At 39.9% G+C, this 16,267-nt stretch overlaps 1 protein-coding gene across 7 annotated transcripts in view; it reads right to left on the bottom strand.

The window, feature by feature from the left end:
* RUFY3 (RUN and FYVE domain containing 3) overlaps positions 1-16,267 on the bottom strand; it is a 55,783-nt gene that overhangs the window by 12,325 nt on the left and 27,191 nt on the right. For 6 of the 7 annotated variants that reach the window (XR_010068395.1, XR_010068396.1, XM_063309927.1 and 3 more), the window contains exons 2-12: positions 15,458-15,631; positions 13,077-13,194; positions 11,027-11,128; positions 10,066-10,189; positions 8,001-8,062; positions 5,249-5,314; positions 5,080-5,149; positions 4,180-4,272; positions 3,010-3,093; positions 2,445-2,612; positions 1,098-1,195 (exon numbers count right to left, since the gene is read on the bottom strand). Coding sequence is in view for 5 of the 7 variants with exons in the window: in XM_063309927.1 (XP_063165997.1) it covers positions 1,098-1,195; positions 2,445-2,612; positions 3,010-3,093; positions 4,180-4,272; positions 5,080-5,149; positions 5,249-5,314; positions 8,001-8,062; positions 10,066-10,189; positions 11,027-11,128; positions 13,077-13,194; positions 15,458-15,631 (1,159 nt within the window). In the remaining 2 variants the exon portion in view is untranslated. The remainder of the gene's footprint in view (positions 1-1,097; positions 1,196-2,444; positions 2,613-3,009; positions 3,094-4,179; positions 4,273-5,079; positions 5,150-5,248; positions 5,315-8,000; positions 8,063-10,065; positions 10,190-11,026; positions 11,129-13,076; positions 13,195-15,457; positions 15,632-16,267) is intronic. The other variant, XM_063309925.1, reaches the window with a different exon arrangement.

The following is a 16,267-nucleotide window of genomic DNA, read 5'->3' as shown; positions in this document are numbered from 1 at the left end:
TATTGGCAAGTAATAGCTGTCCTACATCTATTCAGTGTGTCCCTTTAAATACTGCCATTAAATCAGTACAGTTCAGACTAGCTTAGCCAGTCTGTGGTCTCTGGAGGTGGCCAGTTTGAGAGGATTAATTTTTTTTCTTAGAACTACCCATGTGTCTTCAAACAGATAGACAGTGATAGGCAATAGCTGAGAACAGTAGGAACTGTAGTGCTGACGTATTTGGAAGTGTAGAAATGCTATGAGTAACACAAGAGCCCTGATGCCTTGCACAAATAGAGAACATGGCTGCACCTGGCCAGAAAGTTTTAGCCTCACTTAAGAATACTTGTGGAAATGTTTTCCTTTTAATGTTAGGTGGAGAAGTTCTATAGAGTTGTATTTTTTTGTCCCAGCTTTCATTCAGTTTTCTGAGACTTCCTTTTGAATTTTCTTTCAGAGGGGAAGAGGATTTTGATGACATTCTCAGAGGTAGAGTCTTGCGGACTCACATCTGTTTAGCTATAGAGTGGCCAAGGGGTGTGTACATTAATGTCCTGACTTTCATTCTACTATTGGCTTTCCAAGGGTCTACAGATGCTTCTCAAATCTCTGTTAAACTCCAGGTGAAGAATCAGGACAAAATTCATCTTACAGGGCTTTTTCAGTAGCAATACAATTGTTCCTGCTTATGGGGGAATTCCTCCCTTGAGAAATGCTGCCAAATTTCTCTTTCTCTGGGAAAAATGGAGATGTCATATCTGGGATGCAATAGATGGCAGCATAGAGATACAAAAAGGTCCAGCTCTTTGCTGCCACCTAAAGGTGGTGTGGATTATTGCAGAACCCAAATGATAGGTCTACATACAAGCAGGTGGTATGACCCTTTGGTGGTTTGGAATTCTGGGAGAAGGCTGGCCTGAAGCTGTATGAGTACTATTATATAACAATCAGGCCAATATTTCCTGGCTTTTCTGTAGCAGACTCACTGTAAGAGATTGGCCCTTGCAAGATGCAAGTCTCAAAAACTAAGTTCCATTTTCATATAGCCCAAGAATGAATGATGGAATTAAAATAAATTACAATTATAGCTTGCTTAAATAAGCCAGTTTCGAGTTTACCTCTGTTCAAGCAGTTTAATTGTAGCAGCCATTTGACTGGTCTTCTCCTCCAAGCGGCTATTCAATTCACTCTTCTGTTTCATTCCCAGGTCTGAACTCTAAAATAACAAAGGGAGAAACAACTATCCTTACTTATCCTTAAAGATTCTGAGGTCACATTTAGTATTTGTGCAAAGACCACCATGTGCGAAGGATTTTGCGTAAATATATTGTGCATTACTGTAGGCCTATCTCCTCCAACTGAATGCCTCCAGATGAGTTGGTCTACAGGCCCTATAATCCCAGCACCAACTGGAATGGAAGGCTGGCAAAGGTTAATATAAACATCAACACTGTAGCAGTATGAAGTATAAAAAGGAGAAAAGACATTTACCCTGCAAAAATGTTCAAAATCTCAGAAGGTACAGGAATAGGGGAGCAATTGTATAGTCTCCTGAAAAAACTTGATTTTAATAGTTAATAAAATACATATTCTTGCCAATTGCTGGTTTGCATAAGCAACAACTACTTATATTTATAAGGGTGGAAAATCTTTATTTTTCCTTTAGATGCTGTTCACATTCTACTGGCTGTTCAAAAGTAACTTCTCATCTCCACAGAAGTGGAAGGATCCCTTCAAACCAGTATTTCTCAACCTCAGCATCTTTAAGATGGGTAGAGTTCAACTCCCAGAATTCCCCAGCCAGCATGCTGGCTGGGGAATTCAGGGAGTTGAAGTCCACCTATCTTAAAGATGCTGAGGTTGAGAAACACTGCTTTAGACCATCAAATCCAATCAAATCTTTAACATGACAGTAAATTATCTTGGAAAATGTGCCATTAGTACTATTTGTGTTTCAGAAGACAGAATGAAACAATCTAAGGTGCATGAGAAAGATCCCAAGTTTTGTTTCTTCTACTGAGGAGTGAGAGAGTGGAATTTATAAAAGGTAAGGGATACAGCATGCACAGTCCCTCTGTCTCTTCCCAACCCAGGATTAAGGAGGTGTTTACTTTGCATTTGGACCAGCCCTGTGTGAACGAACTGCAAAGGGAATGCAGAGTTTTTTCCTTGCTAAAATCTCACACTTCAAAAATTGCTCCACAGAAGAGTGACTTGGCCAGTTGTCCTATTTGAAAGCATTCTTACTGTGAAAGCTTTCCTACAGCCACCATGTCCCAAAGATTCAAGAAGATTATATTCTTTAGCCGTGCCAACCAAGAGAAATGAGTAAAAAGCCATCATGTTGTGGCAAGCTCTGCAACCAAGTGATCTTATTCCTCTGTGTCCAAGCCCTCCCTTCCTTCCAAATGAAAGCTAAGAGGAAGAGGCCGTGCCTTGATATTAACCCGTCCCTGTTGCTTTACCTGAAGCTTGAAAGAAAGTTCAAGTTTTAGGGCCCTGAGATCATCCAGTTGCTGCCTGAGCACTACAAGTGCATCCTGCTTCTCACAAACATCTTTTTCCAGCATCTTCATAGCCAGCTCCATCTCTTGTCTCATTCCAATCTGCATTTCAAGTTCTTTTTCCACATCCTAAACCAGGCACACACATACAGGCTTTATACGATAGGGCAAACGTTTGAAAGACTCTGCCCCGCAAAGAACTTGCTACGTTCCAAGGAAGGGTGGGGTTGAGTGGGGTGTCATGCTGTCCATTCCTTCCGAATATGGAGTAAGAGATTAATTGTCTATGCTGACTCCAGGAGAGGAAAAAGGTTAGCTTGCCATGGAGAAAGTCGGAGTGTGTCTTTTCCAACATTAGCTCTTACAAAAGGTATTATGGTATGAACATGCGGGGCACCGTAACAGTGCTTAAATCTGAGGGAGTGGAATCTAGCATACAAAAAACCTCACACTTCAATAAACTGGGTCACTTTTACAAGGTGTTGTAATTCTGCCATAGCTTATCTACACCCGCTATCCACCTTACCAGTCTTAATTGCGTTTCCTCCTTTAATTGTTTCCTCGCTTCAGTAAGGGCATGTCCGTCTGCAGTTCGGTCCTGTTTATTTACCTGTAATCAGTCGAGATGTCAATAAAGCAAAGGGAATGGAAAGGTTATTATCGACAGAGTTGGCAGAGATTAAATGCTAGTGCTGTCTCTCCTAAGCACAGAGTTAACAATTGTTCTGCTCCACAATACAATGTACTGGCTGGGGAGGGAGCGCATAGCAAAAATGCCATAATCCTGTCAGTTAACACCCAAACCTAAGATTGCTAGTTTATTCATTGGTTTGTCAAATTTAGAAGCTGCCCAACTCCATAAGGACTCTCCATCCAGCTTCTCTCTGCAGTTCAGAAGCAGAGGCAGCCCCCTGCAAAGCCAGAGTTCCATAGGCACTCCACCTCTGTACTGTTTCATTTGTTACTTTGCCCCTACCTAGAGTCACTTGTAGGGCAGACAAAGTGGGAAAGGAATGGGATTGGGTCCAGCGGGTTCCACCTACAGAACCACCAACCCCAGTCAGGCCACAAGGTTGTTTTCCTCCTCCTCTGAGAGACAGAGAACCCTAAACAACACCCTTGAGAACATATTATACTGTACATTCTAACACAGGAACACACATATCACATGGAATGTTACAGGTGGTCTCTAGTTAATGACCACTCGTACAGCTTAAACTTACAAGGGCGCTGAACGAGTGGTACTTACGACCAGTCTTCAAAGTTCTGACCACCGCGCCGTCCCACGGTCACATGATCACAATTTGCAAACTTCTGTGCCAGTTTCCACAAGCAAAAGTCAGTGGGGAAGCCGGCAGGAAGTCAAAGTCGTGGTCACGTGAAGTCCTCGTTTAATGGCCCGCGGTGATTTGCTTAATGACAGTAACTAGGGGCTACCAGAACTGCCGTTGCTAAGTGGTGCAGTCACATGACATCGCACTTTACGGCCACATCACTTAGCAATGGAAATTCTGGTCCCAATTACTGTCGTTAAGCAAGGACTACCTGTAATGCAAACGACAAGCAGAGAGGAGAAGAGTGAAGGTGATCGAGAATGAAGAGGTCTTATCCAATGAGCCACATTACAGAAGCACAAGAGAATGGGAAAGCCAATCAGTCCCCAGTTGCTGGATGTAATATACATGTACGTGCTGACCTTTCGGTTGGATTCCAAGATATATGAACTCTCCTCTTTGACTCGCTCCATTTCTTCTTGCAGTGTTATAATTCTGTTGTTTGCAACCGCAAGCTGCGTTAACCACAAGAATACAAATGAAAGAAAGTCTACCATTGTTGACCCTTCCAAATAATTTTGGGGCTGGGCCTGCAAGTCCACCGGCAGCTCCATATATGTATTTCCTTTGCACCTTCTGGTCCAGGCTTCCTCCACCAGGGTTCCGTGGAGCCCAAGGGTTCCGCAAGAGCTCGCTAGGGGTTCCGTGGGAGATCATGGGTTATTTAAAAGATTATTTAAAATTCGGGCAACTTCACATTCAAGAGTTAAGCTTCATCCTTTATTTTTAGTTCAAGAACACTGTTAATGCATCTATACATGAAATGAATTTAGTATTTTTGTGACTTCTGGCCTATATTTGAGCCTGGATGTGCAGGGGTTCCCCGAGGCCTGAAAAATATTTCAAGGGTTCTTCCAGGGTCAAAAAGTTGTCCATAAAATGCCCACTTAGAAGGCACACCCTCAACAAAACTAGGTACGTGACTATCTTGCTGTCTTGCAAGATAAAAAGCTTCCCAATTTATAACCCAGCTCCATCTGTAGTTTGTTAGTGTCACCGTTTTCAGAATTCCACAACAGCAGCAACTCTCTGTTAAATATCTCTACTCTGGCCAGATACATTTCCATTCCATAATATTAACTTACCTAGCACCTCTTGTATTTGGAATCTACATTGGGGTATGCATGAACCAGACTGGGATATTAGTTAATTATAGTGATCTAATTTATTAATTTATCCTAATGTACCTAAAGCCTGAATGTTGTCTCTCTCAATTTTATCCTACACTGGAAAGAGAACACATTTCTTTCATTTCCACCTACCTCCTCAGTAAGTTTAGTGTTGGATTTTTCTAAAGCATCAACTTTTGCCTGAAGGTTGTTGACTGTAGCACTGTCAAATTAAAAAAAAAAAAGGTATGTAGTAAATATATGAAACTTAAGAATTCAACACTAATTGACCAAATTTTCTACAGAAGATTTACCTCTTTACCTTAAATGTCTATTGAGCTCTTCCACATAATTTTTCTGGTCCAGAATTGCTGTAATTTGACAGTCACTGAAAATGGGACACAGTGAAGATTAACCATGTACCTAAAGCAACATTAAGCAATACTGCAGAGCAAAGCAATACGTCGAGGAAGAGGAATTCGTTTATTGCATTCGTGAAAAAGTTAGTAATTAATGCAAGGATAATTAGTGGGCCCCCAAAACAGCAGACATCAACTTCTTTCTGATACGATAACAAAATAATGCCCGTCAATTCAACGGACAGTTGTTTGCCAGTTCATACTATGTTAAACTACAGGTAAGATTTTTAAGGTCTAGCATGGTCTGAATTGACGTACCTGAAAACCAACTACCCGAGAATTAAATAATAAATAAATGTTTGAAAAGAATTAGAAACCATAATGTGAAAAGGCTTGCAAATAACTAATTATAGATTTGCATAATGTCTGAACGGACAAGTCAACATTCAGCCTCTAGAGCCAGGCTGATTGCAGGGGAGGTCAAAAAAATCAAGGTGGTGGTAACCAGAAGACGTCCTACCCCTTTTACAGGTGATGATCAGCGGTCCCAGTTACCATCTTGACTTTTTGACACACACACAAACACACACACACACATACACACCCCTGCTCCAGAAGCTGCTATTACACAGAGATAAAAGTGAATCTATAAAAATTGGTGCTGAGATGACAGAACTGTAAAGCAGGTAACTCTAAGCCAAACTAGCTTTCTTCAACTTGATTGCCTCCAGAAGTGTTCAGCAACATCACACATAATCCCCAGCCAGACCCTTTTAGCAAGAAATAGTGTCAATTACAGTCCTGGTTGAGATGGCCTTCAATATGACTCCATGTTTGAAGGTTTGTGAGTTGATGGAACAAAAGTGTAACAGAATAGATGGTAATCAGAAGAACTAAGACATCTTCTTTTGCATGGTTAAAGTGACAGAAGTGATTACCAATAAGAAAAATTAACTTAATTAAAATTTCACACTTAATTCACTACTGCCCCAAATAGTATCAGGAGTGGAGTCCTTGGTGCTCTCTGAGCCTGGTTGTTTTCTTGCAGACGTTTCATTGCCAGACTAGGCAACATCTTCAGTGCAAAGAGGGAGTGGGCCTTGCTCTCAGTTTATATACTGTGGCTTGCCCTGCTTGTGTTGCTGGGGGTGTTGTTCTCTCCTTGGGAGTCCTTTGATTGGGCTGTTGTTTGCTGCTTGGTTGATGGCCTGAGTTAATAGTTCCTTGATTAGGGTGTATTGTGCTGTTCGATGGTTCATCTGGTGTTAATCCTAGTGTTGATTTTTGCATATCTGGGTGTTGATTGCTGGCAAGGGAGTGTACTGGTCTTTTGGCTTTTCTATTGTCTCTTTTGAATGGTATGTAAATGTTGTTTCCCTCTATGTGTCTGTTGATGGCTGCTTGGTCTGAGTGCCAGGCTTCCAGGAATTCTCCGATGTTTTTGGATTTGGCTTGGTTTAGGATGCTCACAGTTGAGCATAGTTTCCCAGTTGAAACTATGGTTGAGTCTGTCCATGTGTTGTGAGATTAAGGAGTTCTCATCATGTCTTCTGACTGCTAGCTGGTGTTTGTGGATGCACTCTGCTAGTCTTCTGCCTGTCTGTCCTACATAGTGACTGTTACAGTCTTTGCACTGTATGTTGTAAGTAACTCCTGTTTTTTTTTCTTGGGCTATTGGGTCTTTTGGCTTGCCAAACTAGTCTGGCAATGAAACATCTGCAAGAAAACAACAAGGCTCAGAGAGCACCAAGGACTCCACAGTTCAACCCTGAACTACAAATATTTGCTTTGAGTATCAGGAGTCTTTCTGTAAGCCAAGGAAGTGCATCTACAGTTTATCACAGAGCTTCAAACCTACTGCAGGTAGTCCTCAGTTAACGGCTGTACTTTGGACTGACAACTCCGTTGCTAAGGGACACAGTTGTAAAGTGAAAAATCATGTGAACACACCAACTTACAATAGTACTCCAGTTGCAGTCATTAAGAGTGATGTCACGTGACCGCAACTTCCAACTTCCTGCCGGCTTAACAATTGATTTTGCTTGTCAGAAGCCGGCAGCAAAGGTTTTAAATGGTGATCACATGACCATGGGAAGTTGCAACCATAATTGTGTGCCAGTTGCCAAGCACCCAAATGACCGGGGGGATGCTGTAACGGCCGCAACTTTGAGGACTGGTCATAAGTCTCCTTGGTCAGCACTGTCATAACTTCAAATGGTCGCTGAATGAGTGGTCACTAAGAGAGAACTACCTGGGGTTTTTTTGTGCCTTCGATTTAGTGTTGGCTCCTGGCAATTGCCTGGACAAGTCCCTATAGTTTTCTTGGCAACATTTTCAGAAGTGGTTTGTCCTTGCCACCTTCTTCCTAGGGCTAAGAGAGAAGGACTGGTCCATGTTCATCCAGAGTGTCTAAGGCGGGACTAGAACTCATGGTCTCCTGGTTTCTAGCCTGGTGCCTTCAACCACTACACCAAACTGGCTCATACTGGTATCACTATTAGCATTTTAAAGTTTTCATGTCTTTTTTATTTCATGAACAGTTTCGCTAGTTAAAGTATTTATGGAGATTATTACAACATTGTGTTAAATCTGGCATTGCAGGCTAGAGTGAGGATTAATGGGAAAGAACAAAGCAGTATAATTGTCAAAGTTCCCCTACAACAGAGATTCACAGAACCATCTAAAATACAGATTCTGGATAGGAATCAAACTCACCCTTCACTGCCTTTACTGCTGTTGCCATCCTTCAAGTACATTGAAAAATCAATAACTCCAACCTACAAGAGAAGACAGTAATACTTCATGTCCGACACTCGTACCCTTTTCTTTTATATTATTTTTATACTGTAACTGATTAACTGGGCGATTGGTCTAAGGCATGTTCAATAATCTAGTACATGGCACAATCAGACTCCCAAGACTGATGTCAGCCCCATTAGGCAGACCAGACCAAGAAATCAACTCCACAGGAAGGCTAAACCTACTTTTTCTGAGATGGGCTATAACCACAGAATCTTGCAAGTCTGATTGTGCCGGACCTCCTCTTCCTTCTTAGAGTTCGGTGAATTAGGGAGGAGTCTGCCTGAGTTGCTTCCAGATGTTATTGTGCTGCTCTGGACTTAAAATACGTTTATTCCCTCTTCATCCTAGCAATGGGTCTTGCACATCCCTGTCAAGGTCATCTTCCTTGTAGTAGAGTATTACACCTGGAAACGGAAGTCACCTCAGAAGTCTGCCATTGTCTTGGAAATCAGTTCTACATCCCTAACATACTGTCTTTCGTCGTTTATTCTGCCTCTGTTATCTCCAATTGCCTAAAAGTCCAGGAATAAACTGTGCAAGTTTTTTTTAAGTGTATCTCAAAGAACTGTAGTTATTTTCACATAAAATGTATGTTTTGCCATTTTGTTTGTATCTTTTTAATTTATTTTTGTTGCATTTTTAATTGGTTTTTATCCATTTGGATTATTTTGTGGTGTACACTGCCCAGAGTCACTATGTGAGATGGGCAGCTATATAAATGTAATAAAACAAACAAACAAACAAACAGTTTGCTCAATAAAAGAAGAAAAAAAACAAGGTTAAGATTTTTTTTAAAACCAAGAGGAAGTTTTTCCCCCCAATGGTTTTATTCATTGCGATAGTTTTTATTTAGTTATTTAACACAATTTCATTCAGATTTCGACAGTTTCTTCTGTTCTTTCTTCTTTGCCTCAAACAGAAGAAAGGAAAGAAACTGAAGTAACATTTTGACTTAAAATAATGTTGGGAATGTGAAAAACATGTAGGGATATTTTACCATGACTTGTGAAAAAGCCAAGACATTTTGGATACAAATGCATAGAATGATACAAAGAATTTTAAAGATTATTAAAGCATTACAAAGGAACTTTTTTATTGGGACTTATGGATACTGAATTAGAAGAGACTCATGGAAGATTAATTTTGTATATGGTAACGGCAGCAAGATTATTATTTGCACAAAGTTGGAAGAGTATTGAAATTGCCACAATGGACGAATGGATCGTAGAACTGTTAGAATTAGCAGAACTGGCAAAACTGACCTGTTCGGTCAGGGAGAAAACAAGAAGTGCTTTTTTAAAAGATTGGAAACCTTTTATGGACTTTTTGCTGAGGAAAAAAGTGGAATGATTTATGGATTTAAAGATTAAAAAGATGAAAATTAAATAAGGGGTTGAAATGATTTCTGGAAGAGATAAGAGGGAGGGGAGACAATGGGTGTGCCAATATCTGTTGAAGAGAAAGTCGGAAGTCATTACATTTCATAACTTTTCTTCCTTTTTTTCTTTTTTTGCACCTTTTCCTTCTCTTTCTTTCCTTTTTGTTTAGATTTGTCTTTTACTTTACGTAAAATTGTCAATAATCATAAATTTAAAAAAACATTTTGACTTAAAATAAACCTGACAGCAACTAAAAGGGAAGGAGAATATTTGCTCTAAACTTGTAACTGTTTAGAGAAGCTCAGTGAGCAGCAATTAGCATTTGACTGAAGACAAACATCTGTACGGCAGAATCGGAACATGCAAATCAAATCAGTAGTCCTCTAGATTCTTGGGTTCTCCAACTGAGAACATCTCAATGTTTTCTAAAGAAAAAAAGAGGTAGAACCTGTGTTCAGAGTTTAGTGAACTGACCTTTGATTTTGCACAGTCAACATTAAACAGCCAAAATACAAGAAGGCTAACTGTATCTACAAACGATAGTTAACTATAGAGACAGTAGGTCACCCCCAATTATATGTAAACTAAAGATCCAGCACCTGAGAATCCAAGTCTTCACCCTTCATGCAAAAATTTGCATCAATGACATTTAGGCCCACTAAAAGTCCAGCAATTATAGCACCTTCTTCCTCCATCATGAGGGCATTTGGTTCATAAAATTCACTGGAAAACACATTGAAATACAGTTTGTTATATCATGGCAGGTTCTTTTACACACATGCTCTATACAGGTATAGATGATTTCACTATGAAGACCCACATATAGATTACCTGTCCTCAACCTTCTGAGGACAGGAGAAGTTCCTGTTGCTTGCACTCTCTTGATTTTGCGCCATCTAAACTCACAATTAAATAAGCTCACCCATCACCTCATCTTGGGAGTCGCTATGGCAGAAACCCTGCATCTATTACTTTTCAATCATTCACGTGAAGACACAAGGCATGCAACCTACACAGGTCAACGGGCCAGATGGGCACAGTACCCATTTTCCAGCCATACTGAGCAGCTGGGTCTGAAGAAGAGTTCTAGATGCATTCTTTTATCTTGGCCGTGTGTTATGGGAACGCTATTATGCAAGCTAAAATTCATACCCCGTTATCTAAGGTAAGCATGTTTCAATCTGACAGCTGGAACGACCCAGGAGTGAGGGCTCTCAGAATTCAGAGGAACCTCAAACAGAACCCCAAATGTCCATCAGAGAAACTGCATAGGTGTTTCACTACTACTTCAAAGTAGACAAAAGACATTTTGCGGCAATCCTTCAAGTTCATTTTGCGGTATCTCACAGGTTGGAGAACAAGAATCTAAGTGCAGGATGCTATTCCAGCAAGTCTCCAAACAGAAATGTTTAGATTTCATCCTCTTAAAAATTTTAATTTTAACACTGACAGTGATATGTAGTATAAAGAGGCCGCTTAAAGAGACCAACCGATTTACGTCTATGCAAGCTGATTTACTGAAGCCAAGGCTTTCCAGTCAAGAACGAACAAAGTTTTCACCTGAGAATTTCCCTTCTGTTTATCAAGGCTTTCATGTACTCCGAAAGTTTCTTCTGCATTAATGCCAGACGAAGCCAGGCTCTTCCTCTCCCCACAGGGGTCCTACCAAGTCCCAAAGGCAAATGATAAATGTTGTTACACATAAGGTGGTATGAAATCTAAGCACCTAATTCTGCACCAAAATAAACAATAACATTAGGCAAGGAATTTGTCCCCCAACTAGACAAAAGTTAATAATGAAAAGCTGCTCTTTTTTTACCTCCACACAGCCAGTTTAACCTGGGGCAGCCAGAATCGCAGATAATATTTTAGATGGGGCCACACAGATTTACATGATAGTTTTACAGTATGTACTGTACTGCTTTATTTTCAAATCCTTTTCCTAGTTGAGCATAGCATTGAATTTGCTCATTTCCCTCTTGCTCCATATCAAGGAAACATCTAAACTGAAATGAAGGCAAAGAGAAACCTTTTCACGTTATCTGTAAGAGATAAAATATGCCAGAGCTTCACTTCTGCTCCCTCTCCTTCTTTTCCAGACATTGTGTGGAAGAGAGGGGCATGGAAAGAATCATTTCTAATCAAAACTAATTCAATATGAAATCTAAGCTTGGAGAATTTTGCTTTGCTTTCAACTCCAGTTGAGAGGTAAACAACCTGCAGCCTGTATGCAAACCTCAACTTTGTTCACTGGGGATCGTTTGTTTTTGCAAAAGGATGAAAGTTGACATAACCCCTTCATGGTACAAAGTTAAACGTAGCTTTGTGCCATGCAGGAGCTACGTCAACTTTGATTCCCCTAAGGAGTCACTGAAACATTAACATCTGACTGGGGCACCTAAACTTTTGCAGACAACTAAACACATTGCCTCCATCCCTGGAGATAATGTTTAATCAAGATTACTAATAGCCATTTGCAATCTTAGCCTCAATGGCTTTGTCTACTCCTCTCTGCAGAGATGCCCAGCTTGATGGCCATCATTATAAGGTTTAGACACAAATCTAACAGCCCAACTAGCTCTGTATGAGGTCATTTTTGTCCTTTGGTCTGCTCTGAGTCTCCTGGCATATAGCTTTTATGAATGACAATTTTATAGTTCTGTGGAAGGAGGAAACTTTCCCACCCACTTTCTCACCACATCATGAATAAGTTTAGACATCTTTCTCATCTATTACTCTTACTCACCATTATAACATTTCTTTACTGGAGAATTGCTTTCTTCCCCTAACTCCTTTAATTGCTTTTTCCTCCATCTGATTCAACTTGATTTTCTCTTTTTTTGCGATGTGGCAGCCAGATGTGTGTATCAGTATATTGCAAGTACGGTTGCACCAAATACTTGTATAAAAGCGTTATGATACTGTCAGATTAATTTTCAATTCTTTTGCTCATGATCCCAACGTGGAATATATTTTTCTCTGGCACCTGCATACTTCATTATTTTCAGAAGTGATTGAGGTCTGAATAAACCACACTACATTTTGTTTTAGAGGACTAAGGATATACAGCACGGCCATGAGAATTTCAGAACATTTTATTTCTGGTGAAGCTGCAGTTGACCAGACAGGCCAATCCAGTCAACTCATCTTAACTATGGCTTCTTTCACTGACTAAAGCAATGGCAAGCAACCTCATAACCCAAAGCTTCAGGAATGTCTTGCTGGGTTTCTGAATGTTTTTACTGAAAGTCTCTGGTTTCCTAAACCTAGTTTAGCTTCATTTACAAACACAGCCTTGTGTATCTTTTCCTGCCCTTTTTCTCCAACTACAGAGGCAGATCCTTTAGTATCTAATGTACTCTAACATACATCTAATACTTCGTATATTGCATCAAGAAAATGCACAAATAACAAAGCATATCCAACACAACCTTCCACTTTTCTCCTCTTATGCCCCTGGAGCAAATAACAGAAACATAAAATGGAGGTGTTATGGACTGCTATCTGAGTCCTGAACAAGTCTCTAGTGAATGGAGCTACTGCTCGACAGGATTTCTGAGAAATGCTTGACCAGCATCTTGTTGAAAGAATAGAAGAAGACAACACTTACTTCAGCCCTGGAAGATCTTTAACGCTTGCTGTGATTTCTCCAGCTTCAGGGACAAACTTCTCTACCAATTCCAAAGGTCCCCAAAATGACTTGTTTTGGCCCAGAAAGGTCTTCTTGGCTAAACAAAAACATTTTTGTTTCTAATGTTGGCATCTCAAGTAGTTTGGGACAGTGGCATTGTATTAGAAATTCAAATACTATGTTTCCAAAACTCCTCAATATTTTAATCTAGCCTTCCCCAATCATACCTCCCAGGTATGTGCGCACCAGAACTCTGATCATTTCCAATAAGCATGGCCAATGATCTATTGGGAAGCAATAAATCAGGAAGCAATCTCTTAATCCGCACTGATGTATTTTTGGAACAATATTTTAACATACTGTACATTAGTACATTCGTGGAGCAATCTTTTAATGTTAAAGATGTTAATGTTGTGTTAAATTATGTCCCCAGCTTTGGAATCTGGCTGCTTTTGGAGAAGTATGATTATATCAGGCCTGGGGTGTTGCTAAGGGAATTATTTTCAGAAATTGGAAAAGTAGCATTATTTCTGATACTACGGACTGGATTCAAGAGATGTGTAATTTATCTGTTTTTGAAAAGGCAAGTTTACCTACTAATCAAAAAAATGACAAAATGTATTCTCCTTTGGCATAGATTTTATGGCATTTTGTAACAATAGAGAATCATCATTTATTTTCTTTCATTTAGATTTAGAAACTTTTAAATACTGTTTGATTTTTGAAGGATATGTGATATGCAGATATCTTTTACCCGTTTTTTTAAGTTGGCTATTTTTTGCTTTTGTTTTTTTTTTATGTTTTCCTTTATTTTCTTCCAATTTTGTGTATTTGTTCTTGTAGAACTTGTTAAGATAAACAAACTCTATTAAAAGAAATTAAAAGGAAACGGTGTCTTAATCCACTGAGACAGTTCCTCCGAGTTATCTTTTTATTTGCTCAGCTTTGCATCCCTTTTCCTTTCAGAGCCTGATGATTTCAGAGGAAGAATCGGACACCAGACACGGATGTTACAGACCGAAAGAAACTGCTCATCCTCCCTTCCCCCCTCTGCTGCTTCTTGCTTTCATACATGTGAGTACCCTGTCCAACTCCTTCTGATTTTCAGCAAGTACATTGATATCACAACATTTATTACAAAACCAACCTTTATATATGCATCTATAATTAATAACAGTGGATCAACTGGGAAATCCAGCGGTATAAAAATGAGTACAGACGTCTCTGAAACCACATAAGTCATACCAACACACATCAATCAGTTTTCCACTTGAGAAACGAAGGGGGTTACTGGCTGACCTCTCTGCTTCACTCCCTAAAGAGGCTTTCTAGCAAGCTTTGCGGTTACAGATGTCCCTTCTCCTGACTTTCTACATCTAAACCATCATGGAGGAACCTGCTGGCATAATTTGGGGGCATGGATTTGGCTTTAAAGCTTCTATTCCCTAGGAAACCACCTTTAGAGAAAACAGACAAGGATTACTTCATCTCACTCCACTGGATAAGATACCGAGTATCCATACACAGAATTCAGGGCAATGTTTTAAAAAAAATTAAAAATACATATTACTTAGGTCTTTGAGGGCTGGGGGGTAATTCTGTCCAGTGACACAGTGGTATCGAAAACTTATCAACTTTTTATGGGGAGGGGGTTGGAGGGTTTTAAGAGTTAAAGTAGAGGGATATATTGTCAGCACAGTCTAGATATACTTTAAGAGCTGTAACCTGCAGTGTTGTGACTTGGTGTGTCAGCTGCCCTAGGGAGGACCGCTTTGCTATTTTCATTGCTACCCTTTGCTGCAGAGCAATGGGGGAAGCGATCAACAACAGCATGCAGAGGTTTTCAGGTCAAGAGCTACACAAAAATGTTCTTTTGGTGGGATTCTAGTTACACTCCAAAAGGTGAGTAATCCCAAGGCAAAGAAGTTTTGGGTATCAGGACACATTTGGTTCTTCCCCAGACATTTAATAATGTTCCCCTCCTGTTCCAATTAAAAGTATACATTAAAAGTCTTAGTTGATTTCATAAATAAATAAATAAATAGACACATTTTGCAGGCTTGGATTCTTATCCTAATGGCGTGGACCTCCAAATCAGGTGTTGGACACTGGATATGAAGGTGTGTTGAGGGAAACCTGGAAATAAGGTCAGTGTGCAGAAACCTGCCCACTACCAAGAAATGAAAAATAAACACTTCATGGACTTTATTGGTGAAAAGGCATGATCTAAAACTATCCCTTTGAACAGTAGTTTGCCTAAGAAAAGCAAGTAACCACATACTGCTCTATCTACAAGTTGATTCCAATTTAACACTGTGGATATAATCATCAGAAGAGATCTTCCGTCAATTTGCACCCACCTTTTAAGCCATGTTTAAGGCAGTGCTCCATCACTACAAAGAACTGCTGAAGAGGTGCATAGTCAGAGTCCAAGGTTCTCCCAAGATTAAGAGCGGATTCGATCAAGCCCTTTATGCTTAGTTTTGCCATATTCATCAGATTCATGCGTTCATTAGCCATGAGATAGTTGGGATCTACAACAGAACACATATACAAGGTTTGATAAGAAGCAGGATCGTAATTTCAATCTTTGTCCCTTGACTGAAAATACCTTTAAGAAAACCAAGGGGTAACAGTTGGAAGATCAACAGTTGGAAGACCTGAAGGAGCAGGTTAGGGACAGATCATTGTGGAAAAAGTCTATCTAATGTGATTGCTAAAAGTTGACACTGACTTGATGGAACATCATTACCATCATCATCACCATCATCATCATCATGTCATATCTATCAAGGAACATTTCAGCAATGGCTAAAGTTAAAAATAATGCTTGCAGAAAACAGGCAAAGCTTTAAGATAGTCTTCCCAAAAGATTGAGTTGGACTAAGCTCCCCAAATTTCCACTCAGGTAGTAGAAGACAATTACATGTATGTAGTTTAGGAAGAATAGATGTAGCATTTAACTACATCTACAGTATGTATTATTTTTTGTTTGTTTGCTTTTCTATCCTGCCTTTATTATTTTTATAAATAACTCAAGGCGGCGAACATACCTAATACTCCTTCCTCCTCCTATTTTCCCCACAACAACAACCCCATGAGGTGGGTTGGGCTGAGAGAGAGGGACTGGCCCAAGGTCACCCAGCCGGCTTTCATGCCTAAGGTGGGAC

This window comes from Candoia aspera, chromosome 8 (genome assembly GCF_035149785.1).
Source record: "Candoia aspera isolate rCanAsp1 chromosome 8, rCanAsp1.hap2, whole genome shotgun sequence".
Classification (NCBI taxonomy): domain Eukaryota; kingdom Metazoa; phylum Chordata; class Lepidosauria; order Squamata; family Boidae; genus Candoia; species Candoia aspera.
The sequence above is the reverse complement of the archived record's forward strand: the minus strand, read 5'-3'. Positions and strand labels throughout refer to the sequence as shown.